Source organism: Lepidochelys olivacea, assembly GCF_965140295.1.
Source record: "Lepidochelys olivacea isolate rLepOli2 genome assembly, chromosome: 7".
Taxonomy (NCBI): domain Eukaryota; kingdom Metazoa; phylum Chordata; order Testudines; family Cheloniidae; genus Lepidochelys; species Lepidochelys olivacea.
Genome location: NC_140417.1, coordinates 43,813,473 through 43,828,187, shown reverse-complemented (window position 1 = coordinate 43,828,187; position 14,715 = coordinate 43,813,473). Strand labels below are relative to the sequence as shown.

Below are 14,715 nucleotides of genomic sequence, written 5' to 3'. Positions count from 1 at the left end.
TTGCTCAAGTGGATAAAGGGAATGGCATGGGAATTGGCTGAATTATTTCTAGAATAGTTCCAGACACTCAACAGATTGCAGTGATGGATCAGGTCCACAGAATGTACCTTCTTAGATTGTCTAGAATTTTAGTCTATTATTTGACCATTTCATGAAAATGCAGCCTTGCTCAATAAATACTATTGAAACAAAACTCTCTAGGACAAACACATTTATTAACCTTCTCCCCCTTCTCCAAAAAAACAATCCCAACTCAAGACACCATGGGGTTGAAATCGACTAGATATAAAAAAAAAAAGATTTAAAGTATAATGTTCTAACAGAATCACATTGCTTTTTCTGACCGTTTTTAATTATGCAAAGATTAGGCACTTTAAGCAATAAATTCCAAGCCAATCAAGTTACAGTGCCAGTAAATGTAATAGCTCGCCTTTGGTATTGATCTCACCAGAGTCGCTGTACAGACCAAAAAGCTTTATTTTAATCAGGCATGCTGCTTTTCTTCTGGCATAGCTTGTGGCTATTCACACAGCAAGTACTTCAGAGCAGTCGGGTGTTAGCTAATCAAATTCTTATACCGATTAATTTGATAGCTCATCTTCAGCATCAGCCTCGGGAGCATCTTTATTAGTCATCTGTGTCTATAAAGGAGCTTTTCCTGCATCAAAAACAATCTTTGATTGAAAATGGTTTAATAATTTTTGTTAAAACAAAGTCTGTCTGGAAATAAGAGACACTTTAAAGCCCAGAAATATAGCTTCAGCTCTTAGAAGCAATATCTTCTTTCTCTGAGCCTGAGGAAAATTGCATGAAGTTCATTACTTGCAAAACACCATCTTTGCGATGTCATCCACTGGGCTTGGATATACCATACTCCATATGTATCCCCCCAAATCTTTTCCTTTGTTGTTTTTGGTCACAGAAATAAATCCATGTGTGATTGATAATGGCGGTTGCTCCATATATGCAACGTGTACTAATGTCTCTGCTGGAGAGAATACTTGTTCTTGTAAGGAAGGCTATGCTGGAGATGGGACTCTGTGCCAGGGTGAGTGAGTGCTCTGATCCACGTTTTGACAACAATACTTTGCAAGGAGATGAAATCATGCTGATACGGTGAGCCAGACCCTAATGCCAAAGGTCCACATATCTTTAGGAGCATCACAACTTGTGAGAAAGTTATAAAAGCAAGTCTAGAGTTGGTTAAAACTGGAGAAGTGTTAATGCTGGTAGTCAGCACTTATGTCACTGCACAACTTGATACCACTTTACAGACTTGCAAGGATTATTGCTCTATTTTAGAGTCAGGGAGACTGAGACACATAGGCAAGCCATGTGGCAAGTCGAGGTCAGACCTTGGATTAGAACTCAGGAGTTCCTTGTTCCCCACCACATGCTCTAAACCACATTTTCAAGACCAAGAGGAAGTGATGAGTGGAACTTTGTGGTTTCCCCATCACTAAACTCTCATGGTTACTGGTGTGATGAGTTGCCTCTGTGCAGCTGTATCTCCAGCTGGAGAGAGCTCTGTTTGCTATTCCTCTGTCATGTTTTTCACTCACTGGTCCCCTCCCACTTTCGGTTTCTGCTGTGTTGACATGGATCTGCTCCCTTGATGCAGAAATCGATGGCTGTCTAGAGCGCAATGGGAATTGCCACAGCTATGCAGAGTGCACTAAAACAGGCCCAAATCTGGTAAGCAAATCCTTTTCTCAGCTGAGTTCATGTGTCATTCTCCTTTGGGGTCACTGGTAATCTTTCCCTTGTGAATCTTTTCTACTAAGATTTTGCATCTCTTCCCTTTCATATAGAAGGATCTACTCGTAACTAACTGCTAACTAGAGGGGACTCCATGTCTGAGAGCTGCTAATTGCATATTGGCCTATATAAAGTCTGTTGGCCAAAGGCTGGGGAATTTTCTTAGGTGATTTCATAATAATCACGACCTGGTTATTAATGAATGAACAGGGTGCGCCCTCAAACTATTATGTGAAATATGCTCTTTCTCTTCTCACCCCTTTCTCCTGCTTGAGTACTTGTACATTTTCATTATTGTTTTTAGCTCTACAAAATAGCTTTGTTTTTCCTTCCACAGGTTGCTTGTAACTGTCTTCCTGGCTACAGTGGAGATGGTGTGAAACAATGTGTCCCCATCAATCTTTGCAGTGAGGTTTGTCTGCATTTTCCTCTTACTACTGTCAAAGGACTAAACCCTTAAGCTTTCCTTCATGCAAACCATTAATAGGCAGAGTTATTCAAAGTTATCCAGAATGCAGCAGTTCAGAATGATCTAACTTGTCATGTTATGCTTTTAATATGCACACTAATGCCCTACTGCACTTCTCTGATTCATTGCTTCCTTTCTACTAGACAAGCTGCTTGGCCACTGGAATGGGTTACTAATGTTGATCCAATTTCTAGTGCATGTAAGTTTCCACGGTCCAGAGAAAAACAAACAACATCGCAACTTGCATGAAACCATCACTCTTATTGGCAGCCTCAACAGAGAAAGCAAGCTCCCCTCTCACTCCTGGAGGTGGAACTCTGTGTCAGGTTTGAGACCTATTGGTGGAGAAACTTGCATCTTTCATGTTCAACTAGTTCTGCTCTAATCCTCTGTAATAGGCTGTCAGTTTTTATCTGACACATTCCATCCAGGTGTTGATTTTGCTGGGAGAGTGTTAAATGAGCTTTTGTTGAATTACCAGTGCAGATGACTCATTAACCCAGCCACATATAAGGAAAGTCAGAGAGGCACTGGGGAGACATGATCTAGTGTGTGGGCTGAGCAGTCCTGAGAGGGGAATCCTAGGAGCTGCCAAACATCAGGAGAAACTTTCATTTGAACTTATTTTTAATTTCTTTTTTAATAAAACCAAACCCAAGGGAGGGGAGAGTTTAGGGCTCCACATAACATATGGACTGAGCTTTTAGAGCAGGCTGGGAAAGAAGCCTAGTCTCACACAACCCCACAGTTAAGTGTATGGTACTCCATATTACCTCCCCCACCTTGTCTCTCTGGTACTCCATATATCTACTTCAGAAAGCAGAAGAGCTGAACTGAGCGGAACTGCAGTTTCATGCAGTCTAGGCCTTCCAAGTCTAGTTCTTAGATGGCTAAGCTGCCCCATGTAGAAATCTTAAAACAAATACCTGCTATGCTATTTCATTACTTTACTTCAGCTGAAACAGCCACTGTAAACCATTATTTTTCTTCTTCACTAAATTCTTCAGAGCTGTCTTATTTGAATGGCTTTTCCTCTGTTTGGTCTGGTGTAGTTATCTGTCTCAGAGCAGTGTTTGCCAGCAGGGTGGAAGAAAACTTGAGGAAAAAAGACTAATAAAATACTGAGTTTCAACAGGAGTGCATGGCACTAGGGGGCAAAACCCAATGTCTTAAGTCAGGAACAGGCATGAAGAGTGGGTGTCCAACTGCTAACTGGTAAATAAACCTTCAGACCGCTAGCTGTGTGACTAATTGGGATGATCTTATTTTTCCTGCCAGAATAATGGAGGCTGTAGTAGATTTGGTTTCTGCAAGTACACTGGACCTGGGACTCGAAACTGCTCCTGTGGTTGGGGCCATGTTGGAGATGGGTTCACTTGCAGAGGCAATGTGTATCAGGTAAGTAAAGTGCATTCAGCTAGGATTGTGTTTGAACGGGCACTAGTCTGGGTGAACTACTTCCTTTTCTGAAGCAGCACACCAGGAAATAAGCAGGATACTGAACTCTTGTGACCTGGAAATATTTGGAAATTCAGCTGAAGGAAATGTATGAAAGACCCAGAAGGTTAGAAGTACATTTAATCCTGGCCAGGCATCCCTGCTAACCAGGAGAAAGCTGAAACAAGAGGAACCGTTCCCAGGAAGATAGCAGTAAAATGCAGCTGCACTCTGAAAAGTGTCCCTGTGAAAGTGGCTCTTGGGGTTCCATGGGTGGGTGTGACTTCCAGCACCAGTGTGTTCAGGGGACAAATAAAGAGTGTTTTTCAGGAGTGACATCTGGTTCTTCGGGCTGGTGGAACTGGGAGAGCATAACTAGTTTGAAAGGCAGGGGCTCAAGGCAGTCAAGGAGCATGTCACCAGACTGGTTGTCAGGGAGGCCTGGGTTCTGTTCCCAGCTCTGTCCCGACTCATTGTGTGACTTTGGGCAAGTCACTGAACCTTTCCGTTTCAACAGTGGTGCCTATAGTAGATCTACGGGGGAAGAGCTCTTTACACGTTTGCCATGTTAACTCCTAGTATTAATTACAGTTGTTATGACAAGGGACTATGTGCCCTGCTCAAGTCTTGTGTGTCTCTTGCTGGCTGTAGCTGGAGATATCCATGCTGTTGGCACAAACAGGCTAACGCAATGTGGATGTGTGTGGCTGCTCAATGGGCAATTCTGGAAGAAAAGACGTGGCCCAAATGCTAGGCCAGGTAAAACCCCTGAGTTAACTCCTATGAAGGGGGTGTCTACATTAGGCTTTTCCCCTAAAATTTCCCACCCCTGCTACTATGGATAGGTGGTAGCAGTGGGTAAGGTCCCAGTGCAGGTTGTCTACCAGCATTTTAACCCCTGTGTTGTCTAACCCTTCTCAAAACCCTGGCTGTAGCAAGGGTGGGAAATACTAGGAAAACAAGCTTAGTGTAGTCAAAGGACCTGAGTGTCTATGAGGTAGGGAGAGCACCCTGGAGGTCAGTGGCAAGGTCAGTTTAGTGAGCTGATGGGAAGGGTTTTCTTTGCATCAAACCCCAAGAGGTTTAAATAGAGACTCACCGTTAACATTCGCTGTTCTGATTTATTTTAGGAGCTCCTGAGAAGCGAAGCAGCATCCGAGTTCTTTAAGCAGTTACTGGTTGGTGGCAAGCAGTAATTATTGTCTAAAAGTATAAAATTGCCAGATGTTTTCTTGAAAAGCTCCGACTAATGAGAATTGTGTTTGGTTTCTGTTTTGCTTTGTTTTTGTTCCTGGTGCTCTCTGTGTGCTTTAGGCCTTCAAAATCAAGGAGTTAAGTGGGGAGGGGCCTTTCACCGTCTTTGTTCCACATGCAGATTCAATACAAAACAGTACAACGGTAAGCAGCTCCTGCTTTCGGACCCTTTTCTGACTCCCTAGCTTTGTCAGTTATTCGGTGTGGTCAGGCTGTGATGATTTCCTCTCAGACAAAGTTCTGTTTCCTTAGATTAATTTAATTGACTCGAGGTCAAAAGCACCCCAAGTTTTTAACTGTATTCAAATCCTGAGGTGCTCATTGAGTTCTTCCTCAGTCTCTGCTCCTGTTCAAGCCAATAGCATACTTGTAATGTGGCCTCTGCTATAACAGAACCCTCCACTAGGAGGTGCACTAACCATCTTGCCAGCCAGGCTGGATTCTCTCCTGTTCTGGCATCACAATACCATTAGCTTTAGAACTACACATGACCCCAATTCTGGCGTAGAGGAATCCACCCCTTACTTCATTTTTGTGTTTCAGAATATAAGCTTTCATTGGAAAATTAATTAATTGTCTAACTTTTGTGGTTACCAAGAAAACCTTTAAAAACATGAGCTGTGTATAAACAGAGACACTGATGTCTACTTGAATCTGCAGACAGCATGGAGTGATAGCTCTGAGGGGGGTGAATTGCATCCCCTTTTGTGTCCGAGGGAGTGTTAATTCTGAAACGTAACAAGGACAATCAAAATCTCCTGCTTCACCACAACCCCTGACAACTGGTACTGTGCAGTTCTGCACTGTTAATACAAATATCTCCAGACCTGCAAAAATTTTGGGGCAAAGGAAAATACATGGAATTTAATATCCCATGGTATTGTTTGTTTTCATACTTCTTTCAATAAACCTCTCTGTTGGTTGTTTTGGTTGGGTTGGTTTTGGTTTTGTTTCTGTTTAATTTGCATTCTGCTGTACTGCAGTGGTATGGACATGGGGCCCTGTCCACAAGCCTCAAAGCTCAGAAACAAATGGTCTCAAAGGTCAGGGTTGTTCATACATGGGGGGTTGTTTTAGTCCATTACAGGGAAAGGGACCTGTGCAAAACCCAGATCTGGATCTCCCCAAAGTAAGCCTGGGGTTTTGGCCTTCAGAATGTGGCCAACCTGGATGCTGACAGTTTGAGGCCAAGGTTACTTTTTCTCCTTGAGCCAGTGACTTGAACTTTGCTCTTACTCCCATCATCTGAAGTGACTTGGAGCCTCTTTGGAATAGAACTCCATAATTCAGCTACCTGTGATCCATTTTACGTGTATTGGATTGGGACTTGGCTTTCAGCAAGGAATGATGGTTAAGGGTTGGTAGAGCAAAAAACTCATAATATTCCCTGTCATTTTAGTCATTGGCTAAATTAATCATTTCCAGAAACGTCCTGACATGGTAGTCTATCGTATACCAATTTCCTTCCTTTAGTTCAGTGAATGGAAGAACAAAAGCCTCATCAAAGATTTGCTTCGCTATCACATAGTGAGTTGTCGGAAACTGCTGGCCAGCGAACTGGAGACGCACAAGTCCATCACTGCGTTGTCAGGACACAAAATAAGGATTGTGGTGAAAGAGGTAGTTGTCAGTCATGATTAGGGCACCGTGTCTGTCACAGATTCCATGACTTTCCATGACCTCCGTGACTTCTACAGGGGCCAATGTGGCTGACTCTGGAACCAGCTGCTCAGGTAGGCCCTGGGACGGTCACATCAGCCGCTGCTGGAGCAGCTTCGGGGATAGCCACACCAGCCACTGCTCTGGTGGCCCCCAGCAGCCGTCCAGGAGCAGCCGAGGTCCATGGCTCCGGGCAGCGGTGGCCCCTAAGTTCTCCCGCCAATCCCCACCCCAAGATTTAACCACAGGTATTTTTAATATAAGTCATGGACAGGTCACAGGCTGTGAATATTTGTTTATTGCCCATGACCTGTCCATGACTTTTACTAAAAATACCTGTGAGCTAGCACCTTTCATCTAGAAGGATCCCAAAGCGTTCTGCAGGTGAGCTATAGCGTGGTCTAAAGTGGGAGGTCACATATTACTGGAAATCTGCATTCACTGTATTGTCCCTTCTTCTGCAGAATAGTGTGCATCTAAATGAGGAGGCAATGATCATCACCAGTGACATTGTTGGCAAGAATGGGGTGATCCATATCATTGACAAGATTTTAATCCCTGCTGATTTGCAGAGTCTGAACATTTCTTCCCACCTAGCACAGGTATGTCTGAAACAATACCATTTTAATGAGTGATCATCACCCTGAGAGTTTTCCCCAACCCCAGAATGAATGCTAGTGTAGTGAATGAGTAACACTTCTTTATATTTCTTAGGCACAGGTTACTGTACTCTAGGAATTCCATTTATCTGTAGTACATGGGGTGGTTTAAGTATAAAGAGGTTAAATTGTGGAGCTAGCTGTGCTTATGGTGCAAGTGGACGTGTGTAGTGGGTGGTGAGGAAGCTAGGGTCTATCCATGCAGGCCTGTGATAGGACAAACCTGACAGGTAAAGGTGTGCCCAGATTGCCCTTTGCATCACTGGATAAAGATCACACTGTATGACTCAAAGCAGGTTAACTAAAGCCTCTCTTGCATACTTGGGACGGTCTTCACTGGGCTTTACATTGCAGGTTTTAAACATCCAGCTCTGTATGTCAGACAGGAGCAGTCAAAAAGTCATGTTGCCATTGGTTGGCAGAGCAGCCCCTTTGTTACCAAATTCTAACACACATGGTGCCAAATTCATGCCTGGTGTAATGCCACTGAAGTTAATGGAGTTACACCAGGGATGATTCAGTCAGCTTTGCCCATCTGCTAACTCAGGGATCTGCATTTAGTGTTTGCTATCGTGCTGGGGGCACACTCTTTATGTATCACTCTAGTAACCCATGGCGTTCTGGGCCATATTATGTTCAGACATGGCACCCTGTGTCTTGTAATGCCCAGACAATTACTTTTGAAATGCAGACATTCTCTTGGGAAGTAGGAGAGACTCTCATCTAGAATTATGGGAGTTAATATTGACCTGTCCCAGTGTCCGCTCAAATGCGTAGAATGAGTTACTCAGACCCACTGCTATTTACCTATATTAAATCACTACTCCAGAGCAGAAATTGACCGCCACCTTGTTTAATCAGCCTGTCATAGCAGTCCTCAGAGTCAGCAAATGCAAAGTCTTGGCTCTAAGAATTGAGTGAATTTTCTCATTTATCAGGAACTCTGGTAAGAGAAACAAGCTCTCACATTTTGTAATGGTTTTATTTAATTTTTATTATTTTTCTAGCAAAGCATCACTGAGGTGGCAGAATCATATGGCTACAAAATCTACAGCAAACTACTCCAGGTAAATGGTTTGAATTCTCTAGCAATACTCTCTAGTTCTGGGCTATGTGGGTCCTTCATGCAGGCACAGCATGTATTTGTTGTTTCCATCTGGTCTTGTGTCTCTGTACAGGAAGCAGAACTGCTATCTCTGGTTAACAACTCTGCTCACAGACCCTTCACCATGCTGTGGCCTACTGATGCTGTGTTTAACACCCTGCCTGAGAAGATGCAAACGTGGTTGTATAGTAAAGACCACAGGGACAAGCTGGCAGCCTATCTCAAAATGCACATGATTAGGGACACGAAGGTAAAAGGCTCAAGCCACCTAAATTTATTTTTATATCAGCCAAGTACTCAGGGGTGAAAGTAAAATTTCTCTTACCGGTACAGGGGCGGGGGGCAGCTTTGCCCCCTGGAATAGGCAGGGCCTCAGGTGGGAGGGGCGGGGCTGGGGTAGTCAGCATCCCCCGCCAGCCCACCCGCACTGCCCGGGGCTCAAGCGGTGATTTAAAGGGCCCGGGACTCCAGCTGCTGCGGCAGTAGCAGCCTGGGGCGTGGCAAAAGGGGCAGGGATGTTAAAGCACTCTTGTCCACTCACGCCCCTTCTCTACCTACGTTACACTGATGACATCTTCATCATCTGGACCCATTGGAAGGAAACCCTGGAAGAATTCCACCACTATTTCAACAGCTTCTACCCCACCATCAACCTCAGCCTGGACCAATCTACACAGCAGGTCCACTTCCTAGACACCACGGTGCAAATAAGTGATGGTCACGTTAACACCACCCTATACCGAAAACCTACCGACCGCTATGCCTACCTTCATGCCTCCAGCTTCCATCCCGGACACACCACACGATCCACTGTCTACAGCCAAGCGCTGAGGTACAACCGCGTTTGTTCCAACCCCTCAGACAGAGACCAACACCTGCAAGATCTTCACCAAGCATTCCTAAAACTACGATACCCACACGAGGAAATAAGGAAGCAGATCAACAGAGCCAGACGTGTACCCAGAAGCCTCCTGCTGCAAGACAAGCCCAAGAAAGAAACCAACAGAACTCCACTGGCCATCACATACAGTCCTCAGCTAAAACCTCTCCAACGCATCATCAGTGATCTACAACCCATCCTGGACAACGATCCCTCACTTTCACAGGCCTTGGGAGGCAGGCCAGTCCTCGCCCACAGACAACCCGCCAACCTGAAGAATATTCTCACCAGCAACTACACACTGCACCATAGTAACTCTAACTCAGGAACCAATCCTGCAACAAACCTCAATACCAACTCTGCCCACATATCTACACCAGCGACACCATCACAGGACCTAACCAGATCAGCCACACCATCACAGGTTCGTTCACCTGCACGTCCACCAATGTGATATACGCCATCATGTGCCAGCAGTGCCCCTCTGCTCTGTACATCGGCCAAACTGGACAGTCCCTACGTAAAAGGATAAATGGACACAAATCAGATATTAGGAATGGCAATATACAAAAACCCTGTAGGAGAACACTTCAACCTCCCTGGACACACAATAGCAGATTTAAAGGTAGCCCTCCTGCAGCAAAAAAACTTCAGGATCAGAGTTCAAAGAGAAACTGCTGAGCTTCAGTTCATTTGCAAATTTGACACCATCAGCTCAGGATTAAACAAAGACTGTGAATGGCTAGCCAGCTACAAAAGCAGTTTCTCCTCCCTTGGTGTTCACACCTCAACTGCTAGAAGAGGGCCTTGATTGAACTAACCTCGTTATCCCTAGCCTGATTCTTGCCTGCATATTTATACCTGCCTCCGGATATTTCCACTCATGCATCTGACGAAGTGGGTATTCACCCATGAAAGTTTATGCTCCAATATGTCTGTTAGTCTATAAGGTGCCACAGGACTCTTTGCCGCTTTTACAGATCCAGACTAACATGGCTCCCCCTCTGATCCTGTATTAGGGTATTCACACACATTTTCATTTAGAAGGTGCCAAATTCAGTTCATCACAATGAGTGACCTCGTTCCTCATTGGCCAGTATTTAGACATCCGCCAGGCATTGAGGAAAATGCCTGTGACTCCTAAAAGCTGTATGGATTCATCCCCCCCCCCAAAAAAAAGTTCTCCTGTTTTAAAAATGTCATCCAGCCTGGTAGCAGAAACAAATACTGACTCTGGCATCAGAGTCATAAATAGGCATGACACAAATAGGCGAAGTGAGGTTTGCAAACAGCCTGTAGTGTGAAAATTATTCCTCTGAGCTATTTGACCAGATACTTCAGGATAACAAATACAGCTGAAGGAAATGAGGGTTGGTTTGTGAACCACTTAATAACCACTGAAGGGTTCAAATCCAAACTGATGATAATTAAGTAGTTCCAGCAGGGAATCAGTTTGTTACTTCTATCTGTCTTCAGATTGTAGCTGGTAACCTGCCACACATTGCCTCTGTAAGGACCATGCATGGATCCACCATCTCGTTTAGCTGCAGCAAGAACAATGTCGTAAGTAACAGAGTCTTGGTTTTATATTTTTTGTGGAAATGATATATTGAAGCAGTTGAGTTGTGACTGCTCCTACAGAAAGGGTCACCTGCAAGAATTAAACTTGGGTTCTCCTCATCTAAAAAACATGAGTGTCAACTTTCTGAGCTAAAGGATCAGTTCTTCTGACTGGGAGACAGTAACACACTTATAAACCTCTTTACCTGGCTTAGCCACTAGAGGGAGGCAAAGACCCACACAGTTATTCATGTGGGTTGTAATTGAATGGTGAGTAGGTACTAAGTGTACAGTGCATGTGTGCGCGCTCAAGCAACTGCAATGTACTAGGGGTAACAGAAGGGATATTTTTTATTAAGCTGATGTTTCAGAAACCTTGGAGAGTTAATGCTGTTTTATACAGAACAGGTAATGGTGAGCTAAATTTAGACAGAAAAATGTAAATGAAAATAGGAAGTGTTTTAAGAAGAGAGGGCCAAAAAACCACAATTGCTCAATCAAGAAAGAAGACAATTTTGGTTAAAAGCATATCTTGGATTAGTGGGGACGTGAAGGCAGCAGTTAGAAATAAAAATATATATATGACAAATGGAAAAGGGGGGACTTAGATAATAATTAGTATAAAATAGAAGTTGTGAAGTATAGAAAATTGATAAGGGAAGCTAAAGAACTCAATCTGTTTAGTTTATGCACAAGAAGTCATAGAGGTGGCTTGATTACAGTGTATAACTGTCTCCATGGAGAGAAAAATATGAGCACTAAAGAGCTTTTAATCTTGTGGAGAAAGGCATAACAAGAACCAGTGGCTGGATGCTGAAGCCAGACATATTTAAATTAGATATAAGGCACAGTTTTTTAATAGTGAGGATAATTAATCACTGCAACAAACTCACAAGGGGAGTGATGAATTCTGCATTCCCTGATGTCCCCAGATCAAGACTGGATGCTTTCTGGAAGGCATACTTTAGTCAGCGATAAGATATCTAGCCTGTGTGTACACAAGGTCAGATTAGATGATAGAATGGTCTTTTCTGGCCTTAAATTCTATGAATCTATTGAACCTTGGTTTCTGATAAGTAAGTTCTTCCAGCTTTTGTAAAAGTTTCACTGCTGGGTTTCGCCTCTTCTGGGCTTATGGGAAGCATTTATTGACTCATTGTTTCTCAAATGCAAGGGGCATAATAGTTAAACAAGTGGAACTGGGAGCCAAAGGTTCTGGCTCTTAATTAGCTCCAGTCAAAAAAAATGTCAACATTTTCTTTTCAACAAAAAATGTTTTTTTTGTCCAAATGGAAATTTTGCATGAAAATATCCATTTTCATCTATTTTTTTCAAGCTTTTATAGAAAAATTGATGTTGGTTGTTTTTCAACATCTGAAACCTCCCAAAATCTATGAATGTTTTCAATTAATATTTTTTGTAGAAAACAAAATACATTTTTTTACTCCCTCTTAATCCTGGCTCTGCTGCTGACTCGCTCTGTGTAGCCCTGATCAGATCTCTTAACCACTCTGTGTCTGCTTCCCATTATTAAAAATGGGTGCAAACTTACTCTCTTACATAGGGCATTTAATTAATTGAGGTAGATCAATTTGATCCTCAGATGGGAGATTCTGTGCAAGAATTTATCCCCTCCCCCCATCCCAAATACTCAGGACAGAGCATGTGCATGGGACGTGGGACTTAATCGTTTAGGATGAATTACATGTATATCTGTGCAAGGTTCTCCAAACTTAAGCCCCAGGGTGGATTTGCACAGGCACTATGGGAATGGGTAGAGTGGCCAGGAAATATGTCCATCTCTTGTGCACCACAGGCAGGGCCCAAATAGACCAACACAGAGGATCAGCACTTACAGGGATTTAATACCTTGCAAAGGGGCAGCCTGCCCACCTTAGGGAATGAATTGCACCCGGCTTGGTTCCCCACAAAAAGTCCTGAGTGCCTGTGCTTTGTGCGAGCTGGGAGCTGCATTTCACCCTCTCTGCCCTGCTTATAATGAATAAGACCTGGCAGATGCGTTATAGCTGAGCAAATCATTCTCTTTTCCTCCTTTTCCTTGCAGGGGGAGCTCTTAGTGGACAATGGCAATGCCAAGATTGTCCAGAGGCACATGGAGTTTGATGGGGGCATTGCCTATGGCATTGATCAGCTGTTGGAGCCCCCGAACCTGGGGTCCCGCTGTGATGATTTCCTCTCCGTTGAGCTCAGGGTGAGTGCTTAGGCTCTTATAAATAATAAAGTGCCCAACACCCACTCGGATGTGCAGTCTGTGTAGTGCTACAATGTGCTGCAGCCTGTGAAAGCAAATCAGGATTATTGACAGGCTTGGATGTCGGGCAGGGTGAGCTCACCACCCTGTGTTGCAAGCAGGCCTGTAATGGACAGAGAAAGTGAAATGTGTTTGTTTTTCTCCTCCCCGCTCAGGGTTCAGTTGAGAGCTGTGGTGTTTGTGGTTTCGAGCCTTCCTGTCCCGCTGGATCAGTTCAATGGGTAAAGTGTGCAGCTCTATCAACTTACTGAGTCAGTCACTGCTTGTAAATTACTGTCTATGGCTCATTACAGCTCATAAAGCTCATTACAGTGCTTTAACAGCAGTCAACTAACCACCAGGGGTGGAATCTCTGAGCCCCATGTGACTCTGCGCAGGCCCCAGAGGTCTGCCAGTGTAGAGTCATTTACAGGATTGACACCTAAATCAAGCACAGCCATGCTATCTGTTCTTGACTAGTGTCCCTCACTTCTTGTTTACACTGTAGGCTTTGAACCATTCAGGTTCAGTCCCAGCAGCTGCAGAAGTCTAGGTCACGCTGCGCATGATGATAATGCAACCCTGTATTCAGAGCATGGCGCACATGCCATCCTCTGGGATTGGTTGCGTCTTAGTTTTTCAGCTACCCACTCACAGTAACTCAGGCACCTGAACCAGCGAATGTGGTTGCAACAATGACTCCCGAAGTTTGGGGCAGAGGCCTGCATGGTGCCTTGGTGGAGAAGTGAATGACAACACCATCACACCCTCATGTGGGTAGATGTGTACAAGGCAAAACAAACCCCTCAATACTTCGCTCTTTTCATTCTGGGACCTATTTCTGTTCTAGTGTCACGCAGTTTTACGTGGGTCTCAGTAAAGGGTGGCAGAAAGCTGGACTAGCAGGTGCTGCTGCAGGTCAGGATTAGGTTGGCAGAGCCATGTGATTTCCCGAGTCCAGAATGGCAGGGGTTTGCATCCAGGCTGGAATGAGGTGCACTGGCAGATCTGGGAACAGCTAGCTATGCCTGCCACCTGCCCACTCAGTGCCTGTGGCTGTCTTGTGCTGCATCTCTTGCTTCCATTGACAGGACACTCCTCTCCAATAACTTTCCAGACAGCTCAGTGGTTTGTAGAGGGCGCTGGTTTTTAATTAAGAGCTTAGTTGGGCAAGTTGCAAAGTGGAGGTGGGGGCGGCATTTCCTGTGCAGTGCCCATTAGCAGGAGTGTAGAAGGGAGAATGGACTCCTGGTCAGGGCACTGGGCTGGGATTTAGGAGACCTGGCTTCAATTTCCTTCTCTGCTACAGACTCCCTGTGTTACCCTGAACAAGTCACTTAATCCTTGTGCCTCAGTTCCCCACCTGCGCAATGAGGATCATTCCCTACCTCGCAGTGGTGTCGGGAGGTGCTGAGTTGCTATGGGAGTTGGGGCCTTCTGCTATCATAGCCGTACATTTTCCATCAAGTACCCGAATGGCCATTGGATTTTTTGGCTGTTTCTTGTAGACTCGAGCAATCTTCATGCTACTTTGGTGTCAGCCAGGAGTGCTGGGTCCAAACAGCAAAGGCTCTTTTATTGCCAGGTTAGCAGTTTAAACCTTGGTTTGGAAATTAAAGAGCAATTCATCCTTCCCAGGACCAGAACCTGGGTACTGTTATTTAACCCTAAAACCCAGGGTCC

The 14,715-nt window shown here is 44.4% G+C and overlaps 1 protein-coding gene across 2 annotated transcripts in view; it reads left to right on the top strand.

Moving 5' to 3' along the window:
- Positions 1 to 14,715, top strand: part of STAB1 (stabilin 1) — a 100,952-nt gene that overhangs the window by 69,358 nt on the left and 16,879 nt on the right. For both annotated transcript variants that reach the window (XM_084633222.1, XM_084633223.1), the window contains 13 exons: positions 923 to 1,048; positions 1,622 to 1,695; positions 2,096 to 2,170; positions 3,506 to 3,625; positions 4,795 to 4,842; positions 4,979 to 5,062; positions 6,392 to 6,538; positions 7,042 to 7,179; positions 8,244 to 8,303; positions 8,415 to 8,591; positions 10,698 to 10,784; positions 12,847 to 12,993; positions 13,209 to 13,274. In XM_084633222.1, the coding sequence (XP_084489348.1) occupies positions 923 to 1,048; positions 1,622 to 1,695; positions 2,096 to 2,170; positions 3,506 to 3,625; positions 4,795 to 4,842; positions 4,979 to 5,062; positions 6,392 to 6,538; positions 7,042 to 7,179; positions 8,244 to 8,303; positions 8,415 to 8,591; positions 10,698 to 10,784; positions 12,847 to 12,993; positions 13,209 to 13,274 (1,349 nt within the window). The remainder of the gene's footprint in view (positions 1 to 922; positions 1,049 to 1,621; positions 1,696 to 2,095; positions 2,171 to 3,505; positions 3,626 to 4,794; positions 4,843 to 4,978; positions 5,063 to 6,391; positions 6,539 to 7,041; positions 7,180 to 8,243; positions 8,304 to 8,414; positions 8,592 to 10,697; positions 10,785 to 12,846; positions 12,994 to 13,208; positions 13,275 to 14,715) is intronic.